The sequence below is a fragment of the Myotis lucifugus genome, unplaced genomic scaffold (genome assembly GCF_000147115.1).
Source record: "Myotis lucifugus unplaced genomic scaffold, Myoluc2.0 scaffold_88, whole genome shotgun sequence".
NCBI classification, from domain to species: domain Eukaryota; kingdom Metazoa; phylum Chordata; class Mammalia; order Chiroptera; family Vespertilionidae; genus Myotis; species Myotis lucifugus.
In genome coordinates, this window is record NW_005871136.1 from 4302583 (window position 1) to 4326566 (window position 23984).

The window sequence follows — 23984 nt, forward strand, 5'->3', positions numbered from 1 at the left end:
TTGTGATTTGGGGTTTACTTCTGTCATTTTCTGAAGGAACACCAGGCTCCAAGACAACAGTAAACTTTACCTATGGATTCAGTCCTCCTGGAATCTACTAAACTCCATTTGCTATTCAGCTGAAAAACATTTTCAGCCTTTCCAGTCTAATGCTTACACGCCATCATTTATGGCAATAGAAATTCCTGAACAGAACAAAGAAGCTGAGATAAGTAGCCATAACTGTAGTGAGCAGAACCCAGGAGCCCATACTTGTCCAATGCTGCTGCCACCACCAGAAAAGCTTTCTTCTCGTATTCCCCCACATTAGTCTCCTGGCTTCAAAGAAACTAATAGGAAGCTAGCAGACAAAGGGAGTCTGGGAAATACAGTTTGCAGGATTTAGACCCTTAGATCTCAGAATAAACAAAAGACCAGTGAAGGGGGATTCTTAAGAGGCAAGCACACAGCTCCCTACTAGCAACAGTAAAATAGAATTGCTAGCTAAAGGTTCAAATAGCTCATCAATTTCAATAATATGTTTACTTCAGATCCAGGGAAACTGTGTAACTCAGACCTTGTACTGTATGAAATGAAGAAATCTACCAGGCTGGGATCACAGCCTTCTCCCAAGAGGCAGTCATGTTCCTGCCTCTGACAGTCAAAGAGACAAAAGACACCAGGAGCTGTTACACACAGCAAATTCTTTATTTTCAAATTAACAATAAAATATAAAACACAAACATTGCTCTGTTTTCAAAGCAGGTACAAGGATATATAAAACAAGATGTTTTGAGTTTGCTTAACTCCAAATCCTCAAATGGGAAAACAACCTGGGAGACAGGAATGAAGAAACATGGCAGGGCCTGGCGCTATACAGGACACCAGAGCCTGGATCAACAAATGCAATCTCCTGCCAGGTGCAGGGGGGCAGGGAGGCTAAAGGTGAGGTTTTTCCCTTTGGAGAAACCAGTCACATGAATTTGTTTCTAAAACATACAAATTTACTGAAGGAACCCAAGGACTGGCAAGAGTTGAGATTCACCCAACCTCCCTAGTAATGAGTCCCTTGGTTCCTATGCTTAGGCCAATCAATCGGCATCCCTTGAGTGTACTTCAAATACTAATGCTGTCTAAGACAAAAGGCAGACAGGGTCTGACCACCTGCATCCCTCTCTGTGACAGTCTACTGAAACCAGATGTGCTCTGCTTTTTAATTCAAATCCCATTCTGCCACTGAAGCTTTAGGCCTGGGCAATCAAATCATCAACATATCAAAAGGAGTATATCCTCTGAGGAAAGGGGGGGGGGTCTTTCCCAGACCCTGGAAACTGGCTTTTTTTTTTTTTTAAATAAATAGGAGGACGCCATTTTTAAAAGGCACAAGTAGAATTTGGAACTCTGGGGAAATCTGCAATAACCCCTTCCTGGTGAGAAATGCTGGAAATGGCTCAGGAGATGACAGGTCAGAACTATTTTGAAATAAAAATAATAACGTTCCTACAATTATTTTAAGAAAAATCACACTCCTGAGCCCTCTACTGGAGAAAAGTACAGGACTCAAATGTGGACATTCCAGAGTTAAAATGAATAACCATTTCCCCCAACACTTAGCAAAGTTTAGGAAGAGAGGCAAATCAAAGAAACTTGGGCCCTGGCCAGTGTAGCTCAGTTGGTTGGGTTTCATCCTGTGCACAGAAGAATTGCAGGTTCCACTGCTGGTCATGACACATAGCCAGGGTGTGGCTCAATCCCCAGAAGGGGGGCCTGCGGGAGGCAGCTGATCAATGTTTCACTTTTACATAGATGTTTCTCTCTCTCTCCCTCTCCTTTCCTCTCTCTCTCTAAAAATCAATAAAAATGTGTTTTCTATATATATATATGATATATATATGTATATGAATGAAACTTGGAATCAGACATCATTTTCACATGGGGAAGGCTTTACATGGGAATTCTAAACATGCTCAAGAACAGCCTCTCACTCCGAAGGGGTGGCTTTATTCAGATGGGAACTTTCAGAACTGAAAGTGAAAGGCCCTTCTCCTATTTTCAGCAGCAGTCTGAGCAGCTTCTCTTTTGTAAGTCTCTTTTGCAAAGTTAGCCCATTACTCCTAATATGATACTAAGAGATTCAAGAGCTTTAACATATTGCTTGCTCATCTTTTCCTAATGAGAGGGAAAAGGAATGGTCTTCAAAGCACTGGTTTGTATAAAACTATCCCTGAGATCTTAGGCTGGCTACAAAAATGTCTTCCCCACTGCTCAAACAACTGGCCTCTTTCCTTGGCTCTCACAATGCAATGAGCTGAATGCCTTCAGCATTAGGAAAGTTGTCAATAGCTCATTACAGCTGCCTCCATCATAGAGCTTGCTCATATTCTAGCAACTGCACAACTGGAACATAACCGTGGCTGCCACAAAATAGACCAGATGTGCTCTACCACACGCTTCTATGGGGATGAGACTGAGTTACTAAAATGTCAGCCCACAAGGTCAGAAATAGATAAAATCCTACACAAGGTTCTATAATGCCCGCTTGTGTTCAACTGAAAAATTCTGCATCCACTTGCATCCAAGCAGCATCAAATGGTTAGTCCCTTTAGGGACATAAGCATTCCCAAACCAAATAGCCCATGTGACAAGACCACTCAAACAGGGCCTAGAACATGGTTGGTGCACAATCATATCCTAAATGACTGCTGGGAAGATACTCTCTGCGGTCCAGCAAACAGTCTGAATGAAAGTATCGATTCTCCACAAAGACTCATGAAGGCTTTTAACCCAAGAAATGGACAATGTAGACAATAACAGTCACTTACTCTTTTGATGGACATAATACACAATCTGTAGTTTTAGTAACCTGGAGTCTTACAATCATACTAAACCAAAGGAATCATGTTCCCAAAAGTTCTAGGCCAGACAATAAGGAGGGATCTTGCTCAAGGCTGTTAGATGCTAGCAAACAACATTGAACATTAACCAGTGGCAATGCAATGTAAGTTTCAAGACCATGGTCACTCCCACTTATAGATCTGAACCATCTTCTCTGTTAAGGTAGCCACGTGGCTGCTATGGTTCACCTCAAATGGACAGATGTCCAAGACAGGCTGATCAGTCGGCAGACCCTGCAGCAAGGAGCCGCTGCTAGCATCCCATACCTATAGAAGACAAAAAAAGATAAAAGGTAAAAACTCATTCAATTAAGCAAGGGGACTCTTTCTCATCCACTTTGAAAGAGATGCAAAGAGAGCACTGCCTGGGTAGCAAATCCCCTACCCCCCATCAGGATGCATAAAATCAGCACACCTGATATGATGCAGTATGATCACCTACTATAATCCACAATTAGTTTATCTGTGCGTAGATCTGAAAATCAAGCCTTGCTAGCATTCATCCCTTGAATCTATGTGCTGGCAGTCTTTTAGGAATATAGGAACAATATGACAAAATCCTTGTTCCTGTCTTCATGGAACCTATCATCTTCTAATTGATGTTTTCTTTTTCTTTTAAATACTTTTTATTGTGAAATAAAAAATTTAAAGTATTAAAACCCATTACACAGCTGATTAAGCTTTTACTATATCTGCTTCATCGATCCTATTTTTTTTTTCTGATTTGATGTCCTTTTATCCCTTAAATTCTTAGGTAAGGCTTGGATTCAAGTTCAAAAACATCTCACAGAAGGCGCCCTCTGCTTCATATTGCTTTACATCAAGAGGGACATTATCTGGTAAGCTCACCCACCTAAGGTTGATCGATACGTTCAGGTGGTAACAGGCCGACTCCTCCCCCCATTATGAAATTTCCCACTAACCTTCCATCTATTGATATAGCTGATGCCTGAATCATTATTTTATAGGGGTTTCAGCAGTGTTTTTTTTTTTTTTAAATTTAGATTCAAAGCACAGCCCAAGTAACACTTTAGCTTATGTAAAAAGAATGAAGTGAGTCTACAGATATTGAAATGAAAAGAGCCAAGACAGGAAGTTAAAAAGAGCAAACCATAGAAAGCAGTAGTAAAGTGTGACTTACAAGAAAAATAAACTAAGCAAACATACATACTCACTCACACATATGCAGATGTATATAATCATGAAGGAGAACTTTGGCTTTTTGCTTTATACATTTCTCTACAAAAATATAAAAGGCTCACCAGGGCAGAATATGATGCTTCATCCCCAATACACACCAGGATGCTGCCACTCTTCTCTGGGTTTTGGAAAAGAGCATTTTTGGTCAGTAGTTTGCAAGTGCGCCCCCCAAGAAATGTCTGTACAGGATAGCAGGAGCAGACTGGCTCTCCAGCGTCGTCCAGCTTGTAGGACATCTCCATCAGAACACTTCGTAAGGTGTTGTGATTTTTATCTACGGGATAGAAAAACGTATTGCTCCATGAAGATGGTCCAAATAAATTAACCAAGCACCTCAGACACTTACAACCTAGTCGAGTGGAAAAGCCTCAATTTATTAAACTATCAAGCATAGCTAACAAAGCAAACATAACAGTAAGCTCTAGGTGGGTTTATCAGTGATTAGCGCTCTGGCCAGTGGACTGAAGGGTTGCATTCTGGTCAAGGGCACTTACCTTGGTTGCAGGTTCGATCACTGACCCTGGTCGGGGCACGTGCAGGAGGCAACCAATTGATGTGTTGCTCTCACATTGATGTTTCTCTCCCTCTGTCTCTCCCCCTCCCTTCCACTCTCTCTAAAAATCAATGGGGAAAAAAAATCTTCTGGTGAGGATTAACAACAACAAAAACCAACAAAACAACATAGACACACACATTCAGAAATAGTCTGTTGTTAAAAAACAAACAAACACATAGTAACAACAAAAATAATATAGCACAAATGAAATTCAGAACCCTAGCCTAGGATGAAGCAGGTTATCTACATAGGTTTTGCCTATGAGGGAAACAATTTGAGAATGGACTATCTATCCTTTTTAGTACTATCACTGTATCCTGCAGACCTCGGCTTGGGTTTTTATCTTCCTTAACAGTTCTGACTACATTTTTCTTCCCTTTCCCCAGTGAGGACTCTATTAGCCCCAGAACTGTACATTTTTATAAATGTGTTATTATAGAAGGGGAAACATATCTACAGTTCTGCTGGGAGGCAAATGAAAACTAGAGAACAAAATAGAGCCCCCAAGTTTTCTTGGAGACAGAGACCTATGAGATGACTAAGAACAAAAAGGGCCAAAGACTCTGCTGAAGCAACTCTACAGCTCCAACAAAATTGTAAATGACTACACAGCCACTAATAGCAGAAGTATAGCACCTTAGTGACTACATCTGATGAAACATCTGCCTAACCATCAGTATAGCTCATCAAAATGTAGGTTCATACTTTTCAGGCTAAAAAGAACCTATGAATTTAAGTAGAGTTGGTTGTCAGGGGTTCCAACTTGGTTCTGGAGGCAGTGAGTTGAGTTAGCTAGGCCCACACAACAATGGTTGTTCGTCTATTTTCTTTCTTTCTCTTTTTTAAAATGTATTTTATTGATTTTTTCCAGAGAGGAAGGGAGAGGGATAGAGAGTTAGAAACATCAATAAGAGAGAAGCATCGATCAGCTGCCTCCTGCACACCCCCTACTGGGGATGTGCCCACAACCAAGGTACATGCCCTTGACTGGAATCGAACCTGGGACCCTTCAGTCCGTAGTCCGACACTCTACCAGTGAGCCAAACCAGCTAGGGCCGTCTATTTTCTTTTCTTTCTTTTAAATATATTTGTATTGATTTCAGAGAGGAAGGAAGAGGGAGAGAGAGATACAAACATCAATGATATGAGAGAATCATTGATCGGCTGCCTCCTGCACGCCCCCCACTGGGGATCGAGCCCGCAACCCAGGCATGTGCCCTTGGCCAGAATCAAACCCGGGACCCTTCAGTCCACAGGCCAACGCTCTAACCACTGAGCAAGACCAGCCAGGGGTGTTCATCTATTTTCCATTTAACTTTGTTGGCCCCAAATAAGGAACAGCTAAGGCCCTAGTCAGAGCCCTACATGGCTGCCTTCACTGGGGCCTTTCTCTTAAGTGAAGTGAGGAGCAGGCAGAAGACATAAAACTCACCAGGCCTGTAGGTCACAAGACAGTGTCGGGTGCTGCTTTCTGTCTGAAAGTCTATGCAGCCCCCTGGCTCTATGGGCAGCACGTGAGGCTGATGAGAAGAGCCCGTTTTTCGCTCCCAGAAGGTAGCATTCTCCAAGGTTCCAGCCAACACTCCACCATATGGAAATACAGCCGAGGCAGCTCTGGGTATGTATGACAGGGACACCAGTGGGCATCTGAAGGGAAAAAAAGGAAGCCATGCCTCACATTCTAATACTTGGACTATTCCAGACCCTACTATCAGGAGCCCTTCCTTGAGCACATTTCTACCTCTATAAAATAGGTTAAAAATCATCTGAGTCACTATCCTCTGACATCTGATAAAAATGACCAGCCCACTCCGTAGAAATAAAAGGCCATCCATACAATAGTCTATATCCAATTTCAGAAGAGACACCACATGCTCTAAATGCAATGAAGACAAATAGACAAAGAAATTAAATAGTACAAGATCACAATTACAAGAAAAGAGAGTTAGCCACATACATAAAGTTAGAAAAGAAACACAGCTCATACATCTAAATAAAATAAAGCTTCCAAGCTGTAGCTGACAGACCTCTCGATTAAAATATAGCTTAAAGCAACTAATGTCAATTCAAACAATTATTTCTTTATAGATTTTCTAAATCTCTTTTTGCAAGCATATATCCAGGACTATGTCAAGATTTCTCTCAGAAATATAAGCCTATAGATTGTTTTTATGAACTTGTTTCTGTTCAACTTGCCAAAACGATCACTTTGTCTGCCTTATTTCATTTCCCTGTTACAATGAAGCTAACCAAAGCAAACTCAAAGAGAAACAAACAATATTTACAAATATTATTTCCTTGCCATTTGCTGTATTTTATTGTCTACTCTATGTAGTCCTCTACATCAATGGCAGTTACCTTGTGTGCCTGGGGTTGACAATTGTGTAAGTTTACATCAATCATCTTCAGGCCCACAGACCACACCACTGAAGCATGATTCCACCCCATCCAAATGAAAAGAAAACCCCAAAGTGTTGTACCTAGGTTTCAGTAAGTAATTATTATTGTAGTGCTATCTTTATATTTAGATCCTATTGCCCTCTTTTAAAATATATTCAAATTGGAAATGGAAATTCTTTCTTAAGACACTTCTCATTTTGGCCCAGGTCATAAACCCCTCTGTTTGAAAACTGTGTCCAGGAGTATTCTGCCCAAATGGTACTCAACACATTCTGAAAAACCACAGTGATGCTGATGGCCACCCACCCTCAGAACTTGAGCTGACCTCACAAACCTCCCAACTCTGTAATTGGATTACAAATGATAAGTCATAGTAATATGGTATCCTTAGAACAAGTTGGTTTAATTGTGCATTAGGGAAGTTTTAAATCACTTTTTATTGAGCTACCTTTTACTGTTTTCTTCGTGTGTTAGACATGTGGCTATAAAAGCAAGTGTTTGCTAACCATAATTTATAGATGAAGAACACAACAGGCTAAATGAGATCACTCATATGTAGTGGACCTGGGTGTTGAACATAGATCTGACTTCATTTTGCCATGTTGGATAATGAGTAATTCCATGAAGCTGGTTATACTTGGCACCAGAGCTTTCTACCATGTGAAATATCACGAATACAAACTTTAAGGATCTTACTGATATTTAAGTGAGAATAAATCAGTGGACTCGGAGAGAACTGCCCTCTGTGAGGAATTGTGATCAACTGTGAAACACTCTTGGAAAGGGAGAATTAATACAATAACTGTCCAAGAGAAAGAAGCTACCCACAGGAAAAAAGTGAATGGCTCCCTACCTGGCTTTTTGAGGTACTAATTCCTGGACATAACAACTCGTGTTTCGAAGGTCATATACCAGAACTGAACCATTGACCAGTCCAGCGTAGATGTAATTGTTTTCATCAAGACACCAGCAGCAGCTCCAGACAGCACGTCCAGCATTGTAAGTCTGGACCACCGTATTTGTCTCCAGGCTGTGAAGTTATAAGAGACTCTTACAATTATGCATTAAAAAAATAAAAAATATAACTAAGATGTAAAGATCATCATCTCAATGCTAAACATTTAAGACTATTTGAATTTCCAATTTCCTCTAAGGAATGCCCAGATAACTCCTACTTCCAAAATATTTTTTTGGGGGGGGTGGGGGACACACGTGTTCCTCTTGAGCTGTAATGAAGTAAGAGTAAATTAAAGGGACATAGACAAAGTACATTCCCATCTTATTTCCATTACCTTCTCCAGAGTTACCTATTTATTACACAGGTGATCATATTCCATGTTGAAAATATCATCTAGAGCAGTGGTTCTCAACCTTCCTAATGCCGCGACCCTTTAATACAGTTCCTCATGTTGTGGTGACCCCTAACCATAAAATTATTTTCATTGTTACTTCCTAACTGTAATTTTGCTACTGTTATGAATCGTAATGTAAATATCTGATATGCAGGATGTATTTTCATTGTTACAAATTGAACATAATTAAAGCATAGTGATTAATCACAAAAACAATATGTAATTATATATGTGTTTTCTAATGGTCTTAGGCGACCCCTGTGAAAGGGTCGTTCGACCCCCAAAGGGGTCGTGACCCACAGGTTGAGAATCGCTGATCTAGAGAGTCATTTAATAACAGTTTGGTATTTAACCCCTCCCCATCCTAATTTTATAACACTACTAGAAAAAAAACCCACAGCACATACATATGCAAAACATAATACATTGAGTTTTGGGGCAAAATTAAGCAGAAGCATTTTTGAAAAGCGCTATCACGAAATTCCTCAGATTTAGGTGCAGAAATTAAACAGGAAGCCAACTATCAGATATCTAATCAGAATAATTTCTAAAAGATAAAGGCACAGATCATTCTCAGATTTGGTTCACAGCACTCACAAAGCATGTAAAAGATAAAATGCAGTAACTGAGCCCGGCCTGTGTTGCTCAGTGGTTGAGCATCAATCCATGAGCCATGAACCAGGAGGTCACGGTTCAATTCCCAGTCAGGGCTCATGCCAAGGTTGTGGGCTCGATCCCCAGTAGGGGGTGTGCAGGAGGCAGCTGATTAATGATTCTCATCATTGATATTTCTACCTCTCACCCGCTTCCTTCTTCTCTGAAATAAAAAAAGTAAAATGCAGTAACTGAGGGTTACCAATTAGAGAAGTCATCATGGCACCCAAGGAGAGTGAGCTCCCAGTATTCCTGTTAGGTAAAATGATCCAGCAATAAGCAGTCTTAAGCTGGTATGATAACTCAATGGTGTCAGGTATTAAGGCTGCCTCCATATTGTCATTTCATCATCTCAAGGATGTTATTCTTATCTTCATGGCTTAAGATGTATTTTGTAACATATAATTTTAAAGAAATGGAACATTACATATATTGTTTTTTACATGCTGTGTCCACTTTTAAAAGCAATACAGTTTGAATTAAATAAACCTAGGTCTCAGAAGACAATGCTTTAGACCAAAATAAAAACAAAAACCCTAAGCTAAGGTCACCATAACACAAATATTAATTTCCACGCTATTCAACATTCAACAGCCCAGGTCCTATCTTCCTCCCCAAAGCACTCACCTGGTCAGTTTAACAGTGTTATCTAGGGAAGCAGAGAGAAGTAAGCCTTTGGACTGATTGCCAAAAGCCAGTCCTCGGATCTGTTTGCTATGCATGGGAATGTACTGATTGCTTTTCATGTTGGCAGTACTGAACATCTTAACACCAAAGCCTGTCAAAGACAAGGGAGAGTGAGATACGTCACTGATAGTCAACTTTGGGCAAAGCAAACTTTTTCAAGCAGCTCCTTTGTCTACCTTTCTTGGCATGTAAGTTGCTGGGGAAAAGCTAGTCAAATAAAGAAAATAAAAATTTCCTGTGGTTTTAATTTATTATAAAAAATATATTCCAGCCCAACCAGTGTGTGTCAGTGGTTGAGTTATCGACCTATGAACCAAGCGGTCAAGGTTCGATTCTGGTCAGGGCATAGGGCCAAGTTGTGGACTCAATCCTTCCTCTCAGAAAGCAATAAAAAATTTTTTAAAAAGGGATATTCCATTTCAAATATCCATCAACAGGTAAGTGATAAATCATTATATATATATATATATATATACACACACACACACACACACACACACACACATACATATATATACACATATACACACACACACACAATGGCATATTACCCAGCAATAACAAGGAATAAACGAAATACACACTATAATACAAATTAACCTCAAAAATCTTATGCTGAATGAAGCCAGACCAAAAAAAGTAAAGAGCAATACTATTTATGACTACTTATATAAAATTCTAGAACATGTGCACTAATCTTCAGTGCACTAAATCAACAAGGGAACAGGAATACTAATCTATAGTGACAGAAAGTCAATCGGTGGTTGCCTGGGAATGCCTCGAAAGGGACAGGTGGAAGATAGATGACATAAAAGCACGAGAAAACTTTTGGGGTGATACAGATATTCACTATCTTGATTGTGGAGATGGTTTCAGGGTATATACATATATTAAGAAATCATCAAATAGAATACTCTAGGTACAGTTTACTGTATATCAATTATACTTTAATAAAGTTTTTGAGAGAGAGAGGCAAAGCTTACCTGCCCGTGGAAGAAGAGGGGGAAGGGAAAGGTGCAGGCATGCTCCCTCTGGAGAGGGAGGGTGCGCTACTATCTATTATTATTTTAATTATACATTAACAGAATTTGTCAAAATACCCTTGAATCACACTTAAGCTTCTCTAGAGAACCAAATAGGAGAAATTTCATTGTTTTTCCCTGAAACAGAATTAGGAGAGCCAGTGAGACAAAGAGGGAAACTATGAGCTTTAAATCAACAAGGGAACATGAATACTTGCCTACTTAATCAACAAGGGAAACAAAAAGTTAGAACCAGCAGGCTATCAAGAAGAGCTAGCTGTGCAGAGTGGAACAGATACATCAAATAAAAAAAATTTTAAAAAGGAACAATTTTTTTTCTAGCTTGTGGGGAAGAGTTTAATTGATGATACATCTTTTAATTAAAAATCTGGCCCTAGCTAGTTTGGCTCAGTGGACTGAAGGGTCCTGGTTTCGATTCTGACCAAGGGCACATGCCTGGGTTGCAGGCTCGATCCCCAGTAGGGAGCGTATAGGAGGTAGCTGATCAATGATTCTTTCTCATTATTGATGTTTCGCTCCTTCTCTCCCTTTCCCTTCCTCTCTGAAATCAATAAAGAAATATATTTTAGCCAGAACCGGTTTGGCTCAGTGGATAGAGCATCGGCCTGCGGACTCAAGGGTCCTGGGTTCGATTCCGGTCAAGGGCATGTACCTTGGTTGCGGGCACATCCCCAGTGGGGGGCGTGCAGGAGGCAGCTGATCAATGTTTGTCTCTCGTTGATGTTTCTGGCTCTCTATCCCTCTCCCTTCCTCTCTGTAAAAAATCAATAAAATATATTTAAAAAAAAGAAAAAAGAAAAAAAAAAAAGAAATATATTTTAAAAAACTGGATGGAATATAGGAACACTATAAACAATCCTTTTACTTTCCCCTCAATTAAAGTCTCCTGATAGCTTCTTAACTCATAGCTAATATCAGTGAATAGAAAAATATACGATAATGTAGGAATTCCATTCCCTATCCTGTATACACTTAAGTTTAGGGATATAGTTTTGATGCATTTGATGGAATTTCTAAGTGGGGAAACAGAAGATATCAGGCTGAAGCAAAGGGACCTGACAGTTGGCAGAAAGCATATGATAAAGACAGTAGAAATATCTACAACATTTAGTAAAGATTTAATTTGTCATGTAAAGAGATTTGGTTTTCAACATTAAGACAACGTAAAATTAAGCTTAAAAAGCACAAACGGCCCAGCTGGCATGGCTCAGTGGCTGAGCATAGACCTATGAACCAGGAGGTCATAGTTCGATTCCCGGTCAGGGCATACGAGCAGGTTGAAGGCTTGATCCCCAGTGTGGGGTGTGCAGGAAGCAGCCAATCAACGATTCTCTCTCATCACTGATGTTTCTATCTCTCCTCCTCTCCCTTCTTCTCTGAAATAAAAAAAAAACATATTTTTTAAAAAAGCACAAAACGTGAAGATTAGTATAAATGTATCCCAAAATTCCTTTATTTGGAATTTGTCATTTCTCCCCCTAAAATAAACTCATGTTAAGTTCAATGAGTTTTTTTATTTTTTTTATTTTTTATTTTTTAAATATATTTTATTGATTTTTTACAGAGAGGAAGGGAGAGGGATAGAGAGTTAGAAACATCGATGAGAGAGAAACATCAATCAGCTGCCTCCTGCACACTCCCCACTGGGGATGTGCCCGCAACCAAGGTACATGCCCTTGACCGGAATCGAACCTGGGACCCTTGAGTCTGCAGGCCGACGCTCTATCCACTGAGCCAAACCGGTTTGGCGAGTTTTTAAAAATATACATTTTTTATTGGTTATAGAGAGGAAGGGAGAGAGAGATAGAAGTATCAGTGAAGAAAGAGAGAATCATTGATTGAGCCCACAACCCAGGCATGTGCCCTGACCAGGAACAGAACCGTGACCTTCTAGTTGAAGGTTGACTCTCATTTACCGAGCCAGACCAGCCAGGCAGGAATCTGTCAATTTGAATAAACCTAAAAATAAGTATTAAATCTTGTTTTAATTTGAATTAGTCCTCAGGGTAGTGTTTTGTTTTTTTTCCAAATATTTCCAATCTAAAATGCACCTATAACTTCGGTGGGACATATAGTACTTCTTGGACTGTACCAATAATGCACATTTCCAAGTACCTCATCTTCTCTTTACTTTATCATGGATTTTCAGTATTTCTGCTCTCTTGGTGAATTAATTTACAGAAGGAAGTCAACACACAGTAAAGACATTTTTGCAGCACCCTGAAGTATCTACATGAGCAGGAAACTGACTAAGAAAAGCTGATTTGATCGGCTGAGGACAGTGTTCTGGATACAAGAACACTGGATACTCCAAAAAGAGAGAAGAGAAATAAATGGAGTTCAATAATGTACATGAAAACTGAGGTTCTAGACTAAGCATGTCAAACTCAAAGGCTAACACGGACCAAATACACAAGGTTTAAGTTTATGTGGGCTGCAAAAAACCAAAAGCTTCAATTTTTATAGAAATGTGGGTTTATTTCAATAGAGACATGCTAAATACAAAGGGCTGAAATAAATGAGTAATTGTTAATGTATTTGTTGTGGGCCTCAAGTTTGACATGCTTGTTCTAGACCAGCGGTTCTCAACTGTGGGTCGAGACCCCTTTGGCGGTCGAACAACCCTTTCACAGGGGTCGCCTAAGACCATCCTGCATATCAGATATTTACATTACGATTCATAACAGTAGCAACATTACAGTTATGAAGTAGCAACGAAAATAATTTTATGGTTGGGTCACAACATGAGGAACTGTATTTAAAGGGCCAGAAGGTTGAGAACCACTGTTCTAGACTGTTCACCTGGAACAAAGGTAGCTTGAGGAGAAGGTTGTGACACCACCAGGCAGTTCAGAGCATCACAGTAGGTCATAATGCGGCAGTTTCCACTCTCAGACACTGTGAAGGTCTTCTGGAAATAGTACTTGTGCTCGGGCAGTTTGGAGGGGGAGCCGCTTAGGAATTGTCCTTGGGAGTTCAGTAAGATCTGATCCCGATGTTGCAGAATAAGTTTTTGCAAGTCCTAAAATGAAAAAGATTTTATAAATGTGAAGCTTTTTTGTTTAGTATTGTTTTGTTTAAAAAAATTTTTTAATCTTTATTGATGAGAGAGAGAGATCAATTTGTTGTTCCACTTCTTATTCATGCACTCATTTGTTGATTCTAGTATGTGCCCTGACAAGGGATCAAACCTACAACCTTGGTGTGTTGGGATGATGCTCTAAACAACTGAGCTAACTGGCCAGAGCCATGTGTAGCTTTTTTGATTGTTATTCCCCTTATGCAAAATTCCTTGATCTAATACAAGGAGGTTTCTTTTTAATTTTTTAAAAATATGTTCTTATTGATTTTTAGAGAGAGAGGAAGAAAGAGGAATAGAGATAGAAACATTGATGAGAAACATTAACAACTGGCTGCCTCCTGCACGCTCCCCACCAGGGATTGAGCCCACCACCTGGGCATGTGCCCTGACCAGGAATGGAACAGATGACTCTTATAGTTCCTGGGTCTACACTCAACCACTGAGCCACACCAGCCCGACATAAGAAGGTTTCTTATCCATTATATGAAAATGTTAACACAAATCCTAGAGAATTGCTGTAGTTTTTGCAGTGTTACAACAAGCAAATGAAAAAAATGAGAGCACAGAATCATAAACAATAGGGTTGAAAATTGTTTTTGTTTAAAACATCATTTTATTGGTAGATGCAGGAAGATGAAAGAACTTATGTTTTGCATTATCTGGTTTAATCTTTTTAAAAATTCAGATTGCAGTAGAATTAATCATAAAGCATGTAAGCTTTGGTCTACGGCCATACCACCCTGAACGCGCCCGATCTCGTCTGATCTTGGAAGATAAAGCATGTAAGCTTTGGACAAATGCTTTAATCAAAAATAAAGTTGGTCATGTTTACTTGCTGAAAATTTTGATAAATCATATTTGTATCTGAGATGAACCTTAGTAATATTTAGATTTCCTTTCAATTCCTATACCAAAAGTTATTTGGATTAGAAAGGGCAAACTTACCTTGACACGATTATGAAGCTTAGTGCATTCCTCAGTGAGGACTTGAAGTCGGAGCCGGCACTGTGCTGTTTCTAACTCTGCCTGCTTCCTTAACATCTGCTCCTGTAGTAAGGTACTAGAGGGGAAAGCCAGCAAGAGGTAGAAATTAGGAAGCTACTGAAGACTTCCCATCAAGGTAGCATAGTAAGTTCATGCTATGATACAAACACTTTGCTGTAAATATGTCATGACTGAATAAAATATAACAAGAGAAAAATCTCAAATCCAGAAACAATACAGAAATGTAGCATGCACGGCTAAACTAATGAGCCTACTAGGTTTGGTGTTAAGGTAGGCAGTGATGACCAGGAGTTTTGGCTCCTTAAGCAATGGGGACTACAAATGCAAAATGAGGGATCAGAACTAAGCTCACTGCTTGATTAGAGCCAATTATGAAAGTGTAAAATGACATGTTAAAAGACTAAGGTTATCTGTTGGAGTAAAAGAAAAAACAAGCTACAAGATTAGATACTCAAAAAATACTACAAAAAAGAGGCTGAAGTAAAAAACATAGGATGCATGTAATAGGAAAAATGCTAACAAAAGACCAATTAGAATTAAAAAGCATGAATAAGCATAAAGATAAACAATGCATAATGAAAGGCACATTCACCAAAAATAAAAATCATAAATTTTCATGTACCTAAAGACAATTTGAAAATATGAAATACAAAAAAAGGGAGAGATTTCCACTTCAATGACACAGGATAGAAAAAAAGATGAAAATTGGAAAGAAAGGAATAAAGCTGCTCTATTTATTTCATGCAAAATTCAGGAGAACCTACAAACTATTAAGAGTCCAGTAAGGTGCTAGAATTAATATCAAGAAAAGGAGATCAATCACATTCCCCATATACCATATAACTGATTGGGTAAATTAATAATAATAAAAAAATTCTTTCACAACAGCAATTTTAACAATAGCAACCTAGGAATAAAGTTAGAGGGTATGTAAGAACTTTATGAAGCAAAGTACACTTGTAAAAGACACAAGAAAACAGTGAGTAATTGGAAAGATATTATATAGTAATGATCATGGCTGGAAAGACTTAAAATCATGAAGATGGCATTTCTCAAGTTACCCTAAAAATTTAATGCAACTTTAATCAAGATATCAAAGGGCTTTTCCTGGAACTTAGCAAACTAATTTTAAAATTAATATGGAAGAGCAAAGTGCCAAGAATAGCAAAATCGCCCTGGCTGGTTTGGCTCACTGAATAGAGCGTCGGCCTGGGGACTGAAGGGTCCCAGGTTCGATTCTGGTCAAGGGCATGTACCTTGGTTGCAGGCACGTCCCCAGTAGGGGGTGTGCAGGAGGCAGCTGATCAATAATTCTCTCTCATCGATGTTTCTAATTCTCTATCCCTCTCCCTTCCTCTCTGTAAAAAATCAATAAAATATATTTTTAAAAAAAAGAATAGCAAAATCAATTTTAAAAATATGTTTTTATTGATTTCAGACAGAGGAAGGTAGAGGGAGAAAAAGAGATAGAAACATCAATGATGAGATAGAATCATTGCTCCGCTGCTTTCTAACATGCCCCCTACTGAGGATTGAGCCCAGAACCCCAGCATGTGTCCTGACCAGGAATCGAACCATGACCTCCTGGTTCATGGGTCAATGCTCAACCACTGAGGCATACCAGGTAGGCAGCAAAGTCAATTTTAAGGAACAAAGTAGGAGAACATATTTTAAAGCTACAGTAAATTATATATTGGAGAAATAACAATCAGATCACAGAACAAAAGAGTAGTCCATTCATACACAGAAACTTAATTTAAGATAGAGTTGATAAGAAAGAACATATTATTTAATAACTAGAGGCCCAATGCATAAAATTCGTGCAAGAGTAGGCCTTTCTGCCAAAACCGGTTTGGCTCAGTGGATAGAGCGTCGGCCTGCGGACTGAAAGGTCCCGGGTTCGATTCCGGTCAAGGGCATGTACCTGGGTTGCGGGCACATCCCCAGTAGGAGATGTGCAAGAGGCAGCTGATCGATGTTTCTCTCTCATCGATGTTTCTAACTATCTCTCTCCCTTCCTCTCTGTGAAAAATCAATAAAATATATTTAAAAAAAAAAAAAAGAGTAGGCCTTTCTTCCCCCAGCTGCCAGCACGGGCTTCCCTCTGGCACCCGGGACTTATGCTTCCCTCACAGCCCCGGCTTTGTTGGGAAGGTCACCCAGAAGGATGTCCGGTCTAATTAGCATATGACTCTTTTATTAATATAGCATGCTGTCACAAGTGGTTATCCAAATATTAGATTTTAAATAGATTAAAAGCCTATATAAAATATTAACAATTTTAAAGACCCTTAGAAGATATTCTATCTTTATGACCTTAAAGCAGTAAAGACAAAAAAAGCACAAGAGACTGATAATTGCATTAAAATTAAAAGCTCATGTTCAAGAAGATTCCATAAACAAGTTAGAGACAAGCCACACATTGGAGAATTATTTGCAATGTATACAAATAACAAAAAATTAGTATAGCCCAACTGGTGTGGCTCAGTGGTTGACTGTTGACCTATGAACCAGGAGGTGACGGTTTGATTCCCGGTCAGGGCACATGCCTGGGTTTGGACTCATCCTCAGTAGGGGTGACCAGGCCGGCGGGGGGTGGGGTGGGGTGGTGGTGGGGGTGGTGAGGAGCGACCAGGCCAGCGGGGGTGGGGAAGGGGCGCAGTTGGGGGCGATTAGGCTGGCGGGGGGGCAGTGAGGGGTGACTAGGCTGGCAGCAGGGGGAAGGGCATTTAGGAGCGACCAGGCCAGCAGGGAGGGCAGTTAGGGGTGATCAGGCTGGCACGCAGAGGCAGTGAGGGGTGATCAGGCTGGCACGGGGGTTAGGGGGCAGTTAGGGGCGACCAGGCAGGCAGGTGAGCGATTAGGAGCCAGCTGTCCAGGATTGTGAGAGGGATGTCCGACTACCGGCAGTTGGACATCCCCCAAGGGGTCCCAGATTGGAGAGGGTGCAGGCTGGGCTGAGGGGATCCTCCCTTCCTGCACAAATTTCATGCACTGGGCCTCTAGTAAATTAGTAAGAAACAATGTTTTGCTCAAAAGAAATGAGCAAAAGATATGAACACAATTCACAAAGAGTATGTTCATTAGTAACTGAGGAAATGCAACTTAAGTAAATACTACCTCACACCATGAGACTGGCAAAATTAAGTCTGGCCCTAGCTGGTTTGGTTCAGTGGCTAGAGCACTGGACTGCAGACTGGAAGGACCCGGGTTCAATTCTGGTCAAGGGTTTTAGGAACACCATAAGCAAAAAATGCCAACAGAGACGGGCAGTAAATCTAATCGCTAGGTTAGAATCTGGACAGGCTACCAAAAAACCCAGAATATCTTTCTGCTTGGATCTGCTGCCCAAGCCAGGTATAAGGTATTATAGAGTTGTATGTTTCTCTCTGGCTTTTCATTTCAAGAGGGCTTAAGACACCATGGTCTTGATCTCCACAGGTCATATTTACCAAAGGCTGAAGTCTTAGAGTTGATTCCAATTTCATGGGAATACCTAAGTGCTCCTGCAGAAGGAACAGCTACTCCATTCCTTCTGAACCTACCTGTTCCAATTAACACACAACACTCAGGCTCTGAAAGCAGAGGCTTACAAGAGGTGCCAAGCACATAGAAGGAGTAGTGGTAGAGTCTTCTCCCTGGTGCCCTTTCATGTCTCTTTGCAACACTGGTTAGTACTCTGTATATTACAAGAATAGAAGCTTTTAAAAAATATATATATATTTTATTGATTTTTTACAGAGAGGAAGGTAGAGGGATAGGGTTAGAAACATCGATGAGAGAGAAACATCGATCAGCTACCTCCTGCATACTCCCTAGTGGGGATGTGCCCGCAACCAAGGTACATGCCCTTGACTGGAATCAAACCCGGGTCCCTTGAGTCTGCAGGCTGATGCTCTATTCACCGAGCCAAACCAGTCAGGGCAAATAGAAGCTTTTTTAAATTGGCAAACTAAAATTAAAAACCTATGTATTGACTTGTATAATTGAAAATTCATTGGAGTCTAATTCAGGTATAGCTGAAACCACAATTATTTGTCATCTCAATCCTCATTTTTAATGCTGTATGGAAAGCAAACAATGCAGACCTCTTTGAGAAGATGATCAGATATATATTATAAATCACAATATGAGACAGACTGCTAGCAATCCCTAGAGATCCCCAGTCACAACCCAAGTAAAGCATCAGAAACACTAAGAGTGACTCATACAACCTATTTCTACAAGGAACCAAAAGGGAACATTCCAGCTAGGCAGGTTCTTTTTACCTACCTTTTCATGCGCTCGTGTTCACTAGTGTCCAAAGCTCTCAGGGTTCGGGCATAAAGGACAACAATGTCACTGTGCTTGGCTTTCTTGTTGCACTAAAGAGCCCAACAGGACACAATTAGTCGAGTTCCAGGAATCCTCCTGATTTAACATGACTGTGCACATGCACAGTCCCTATCTACAGTCCTTACCTGGGGACATTTTCGTGTCGGTCCTTTGAGCCATTTAGAAATGCACCTAAACCCAAAGAGGTGCCCACAGCGTAAAGCAGAAAGCCGGTGATCCCCAGCATTAGTCCACTGTTCTAAACATATTGTGCAAGTGTCCCCTTCTTCTTCCTCATCTGTAGAAGCTGAAGGCAGCAGCGAACTGGACTTCTGGGGAGACTGCTGGATGAAAACCAGAACACATTCAAATGAGAGAAAATGCAAAATCAGTCTTGAAGAGGATGCACAACTATCAAAAAATCAGTCTTGAAGAGGATGCACAACTATCAAATTAACAAAACCACACAAAAATGATACAAACCCAATTGAAAACATTTTAGAATGCAATCTAGTTAAATCCAACATAAAGCACAAAAATATTAGTACCCTTTGAACTTATGAAACTCTTATTAGTACCCTTTGAACTTATGAAACTCTTGGATTTTTTTTCATTCAAATGAAGAAAAAGGGCCACACACACACACACACACCAGCAGTTACCCAGATAACCAACAGGAAACAGTAAGTTTGTTCCAAAATAAGGTTTCATAATCAACTCAAGTGGTTATAAAGTACTTGGTTCTTGTAAATCAAAGAAAAATACCAGAAAAACAAACTACAAACAGCTTACAAAAAATTACAAATAGTCAATAATTGCTCACTTGTAATTAAAAAAATGCAAATTTTTAAATCTATTAAGTGGTATAAATTAATGTCTGATGACACCAAGCACTGTTGAGAGTGAGGGAGAAATGGGCATGCTTACATATTGTTGCTGCAAGTAGAAACCTGGCACAAATTTTCCAGAGGGCAATTTGGCATTATCTATTAAAACTAAAATAAATATTTTTCCTTTGATACAGCAATCTCTCTGCTAGGAATATATGTCATGAATACAGACATAAAATTTGCCAACACATTTCAACAAGGATGTTCAGTGAAGCATGGTTTATATTAGAAAGAGCCTTTGGCCAGTGTGGCTCAGTTGGTTGGGGCATCAACCTGTATACTGAAGGTTTCGGGTTCGATTCATGGTCAGGGCACCTACATCAAAGTCACCCCTCAAGTCCCGCCGCCCCCACCCCCGCTTGCCCTCTCTCTAAAATCAATATGTATATCCTTGAGTGAGGATATAAATAAACAAAAAAGAATGAAAAGGGAACAATCATAGTATACATGACAAGGGAAGAGTTAACTAAAATTTTATTTATATGATGGAACACTATTATTAAGTTACTAGAGGTCTGGTGCACAAAATTCGTGCATGGGGGGGAGGGGGAGAAGGGAAGGTGTGTGTCCCTCAGCCCAGCCTGCACCCTCTCCAATCTGGGACATCCCTCTCACAATCCAGGACTGCTGGCTCCTAATCGCTCGCCTGCCTGCCTGATTGGCCCTAACCACTCCCCTGCCAGCCTGATCGACGCCTAACTGCTCCCCTGCCAGCCTGATCGCCCCCAATTGGCCTCCCCTGCTGGCCTGATCACCCCCAACTGCCCTCCTGCTGGCCCGGCCCCCCCAACTGCCCTTCCCGGCCGACCATCTTTGACCACATGGGGGTGGCCATCTTGTGTTGAAGTGATTGTCAATTTGCATATCACCTCTTTATTAGATGGGATTAATAAAAATAAGGTTTAACTTTATGTGCTAATAGAAAGCTCTCCAAAATGTAGTTGATGGGGAAAAGAATAAAAACAAGATATAATATAAACCCATTTGGGTAAATTTAAAACATTTTTACACATAAATTCACATGTACATAAAATTTTTTTTCTAGAGGGAAGAAATAAAAACAGAGACCATACACAAATATGCAACAAGTAGATCAATGATGTTTTGGGATTGGCCAAGTCCACAATTGATGTAAATAATTTATATTAAGTAAAATAATTTGTTATTTTTTAAATTAAAAATTGCTTATCACATAGTTATCACCTTCTGCCAGATAGTTCATAAACTACATTCCTATATATTATTTTAACTGATACTTAACTTTGTTAGTTAGGCAGGACAAGTTACCCTTATATCTTCACCCCCGACCCGCTAACCCCTTTTTAAAACTAAGAGAAAGAAGTCACACAAATGACTAACTTAGATAAGATCTACTCCTAGATCTCCTGTCTATAAAGCCTGCAAGTTTTTCATTTTAGCCTGCAGTCTCCTTTTCATTTCAAAAAAAGTTCATATTACCTGCTTGGGGAATGTGTCTCTTCCACCACTACATATAACTTCTTGCTCTGCTGAATCACCTCCTGGTTGTTCTGCCAAGTTGTTTCCAGAAATAGAATAGGTAATAACAAAAGAAGACATGTGTCACAAGGTATCAGAGGCTAGGAGAGGCAGAACTCACCATTTCTAATTGGTAGTGTTAGTGTAAAAGGGATAACAATTTTCCCAAGCAGCATCAGTGAATTTCCCCCCACGTATTTTACATATTTTCTAACATATATAAAAAATAGAACAGCTTAACTATCCATAGGTACCCATCACCCCATTTCAAAATAATCAATTATTTTTATAATCTTGTTCCAGCTTAGCCCTATTTTCTTTTGGAATACTTAATAACAAACTCTTAAATATCATTTCACTTGTAAAAACTTTTCTAACACTAACTGGTAAGGATTTACTTTTATATAACATTATTATTGTACCTCATAAAATTAACACTAATCCTTTAATACCTTTTAATACCCAGGCACTCAGTTCCTATTCAAAATTTCCCAACCGTATTTACTACAGTGAATTTATTCCAACCAGGATTTAAACAAGGTTTCCAAAATGAGCTTGATTGTCATGTCTCTTTAAGTCTTTGTCTTTCCTTCATAACGATTTTCCTTTACTCATTTTTATCTCCTCCTTGTCACTGATATATTGGGGGAGTTTGGTCATTTGTCTTATAAAAAGTGCTACATCCTGGATTTGACTGTTTTCTTGTGGCACTGCTTACATTTCCTATAAACTGACAGATGCAGAGGCTTCAGTAGGTTCAATTCTGGTTTTTGGGGAAGAGGAGGGGCAGCAAGATACTTCTTAGGTTGTGCATCTCTTATTATAGCACACCAGGAGGCTCATATTGGGTTCAGGTGTTGTCAGTCCGACCCCTAAACTATCAGCATCTTCATCAATCTTTCACACCTTCATTAATGGTGATTTTTAATTTTTAGTAATTTTTCATGTAATTTTTCTTAAATTGCTTCTAGATTTTGAAGTACTCCTTACTCCTGGATTTTATCACTCATATACTCTTCTAATACCAAAATGATTTCATTTTTTACCTTAGATCTCCAATCCACTTACTATATCTTGGTTTACAGTATAAGGAATGAATCCACTTTTATTGTTTTTCAGTTAGATATCCAGTTTTAACAAGAATTTAAGTCTCTTATCCCCACTGATTTGAGATTTTCCCTTTACAAAACTAGATTTTTAGATACATCTAGGTATTTTTGTAGATGTTCCAAATGTCATACATTTTAGATTTGAATGATTGCATCTTTGAGATACTGCTTACCTTGTTCTTCTACTCCTTTCTGTAAACTGTGTGAATTAGTTATTATATCTAGTCTTAAATAAATTCATGTTTTTTGTTTTGCAACAATACTTCTTAGTGGTGTGGATATTTCTGACTATAGCATATCAAAAGGCACATTAGTTCTGGAGATTTTAGCTTGGCCTCTATAAAAAGAATTCCATTAACCTTTCACCCTAATGACTTTAGGATCCACTGATGATCTTTACCTGAATACATTGTTTTATTAGGAGCCACAAAATGACCCCGCCCCCCATCATTTCTGCCATTACTAGATAATTCTTCTATTTATTTATTTATAAATATATCTTAATTGATTTCAGAGAGGAAGGGACAGGGAGAGAGAGAGATAGAAACATCGAGAGAAACCAAGTTGGCGGCATAGGTTAACGCTGGAGTTTGCTGCCTTGAACAACCATTTCAAAAATACAACTAAAAGATGGAACGGACATCACCCAGAACCACAGGAAGGCTGGCTCAGTGGAAGTTCTACAACTAGGAGGAAAGAGAAAAGCATACCGAGACTCAGAGGAGGCGCAGTGCTGAAGTAAAATACTAAGGTGCGGAGTGCATGCGAAGAGGGCTGGCGGCTGAGGGCGCGGTTGTCTGTTGAATCGGGAGGGAGCCTCAGACTCTCTGAGCTCCAGATCCGGGCGAGTCTCTAGGGACCCAGACTCAACCGGGAGAAGCAGGACTGTCTGGCTTCGGTCGGAACTCAAAGGCAGCTTTCTCTCCATGGTTTGCAGCGGTTGCTGGGACTCTGAGAGGCAGAGCCCCTGGGGACGGGGCTGAGAGCAGCCATAACTGCTCGCTCCGCTTGCCCTGTAGATCCCCTGGGACCCGCCCCGCCCAAGTCTCTCCCCCCCCCCCCCCACAGAGGCATTTGCCGGATAGCCTCAGGCAAAGGCTAGATTAGCACCTCCCTAGAGGACAGAAGTTCTCCCACTGCAGACACAGCTGATTCGCACAGCCAGTTGGCCTGGAGGTCAATTCCTCCCAGTGATAACTACAACAATCAAGGCTTAACTACAACAAGACTGAGCACAAAGACCACTAGGGGATGCACCAAGAAAGCATAAAAAATGCGGAGACAAAGAAACAGGACACAAATGTCAGAATTGGAGGATATAG

General features: G+C 40.0%; 1 protein-coding gene across 3 annotated transcripts in view; it reads right to left on the bottom strand.

The window, feature by feature from the left end:
- Positions 1-665: 665 nt before the first annotated feature.
- Positions 666-23984, bottom strand: part of RFWD3 (ring finger and WD repeat domain 3) — a 35652-nt gene continuing 12333 nt past the window's right edge. The window contains exons 4-13 of one of the 3 annotated variants that reach the window (XM_014457976.2): positions 21515-21585; positions 19313-19507; positions 19125-19216; positions 14793-14907; positions 13568-13787; positions 9663-9813; positions 7883-8059; positions 6062-6276; positions 4136-4347; positions 666-3140 (exon numbers count right to left, since the gene is read on the bottom strand). In XM_014457976.2, coding sequence (XP_014313462.1) covers positions 2997-3140; positions 4136-4347; positions 6062-6276; positions 7883-8059; positions 9663-9813; positions 13568-13787; positions 14793-14907; positions 19125-19216; positions 19313-19507; positions 21515-21585 — 1592 coding nt within the window. In that variant the 3' untranslated portion in view covers positions 666-2996. Of the gene's footprint in view, positions 3141-4135; positions 4348-6061; positions 6277-6370; positions 6506-7882; positions 8060-9662; positions 9814-13567; positions 13788-14792; positions 14908-19124; positions 19217-19312; positions 19511-21514; positions 21586-23984 lie in introns of those variants that run through there. The other 2 variants (XM_014457977.2, XM_023756077.1) reach the window with 2 other exon arrangements.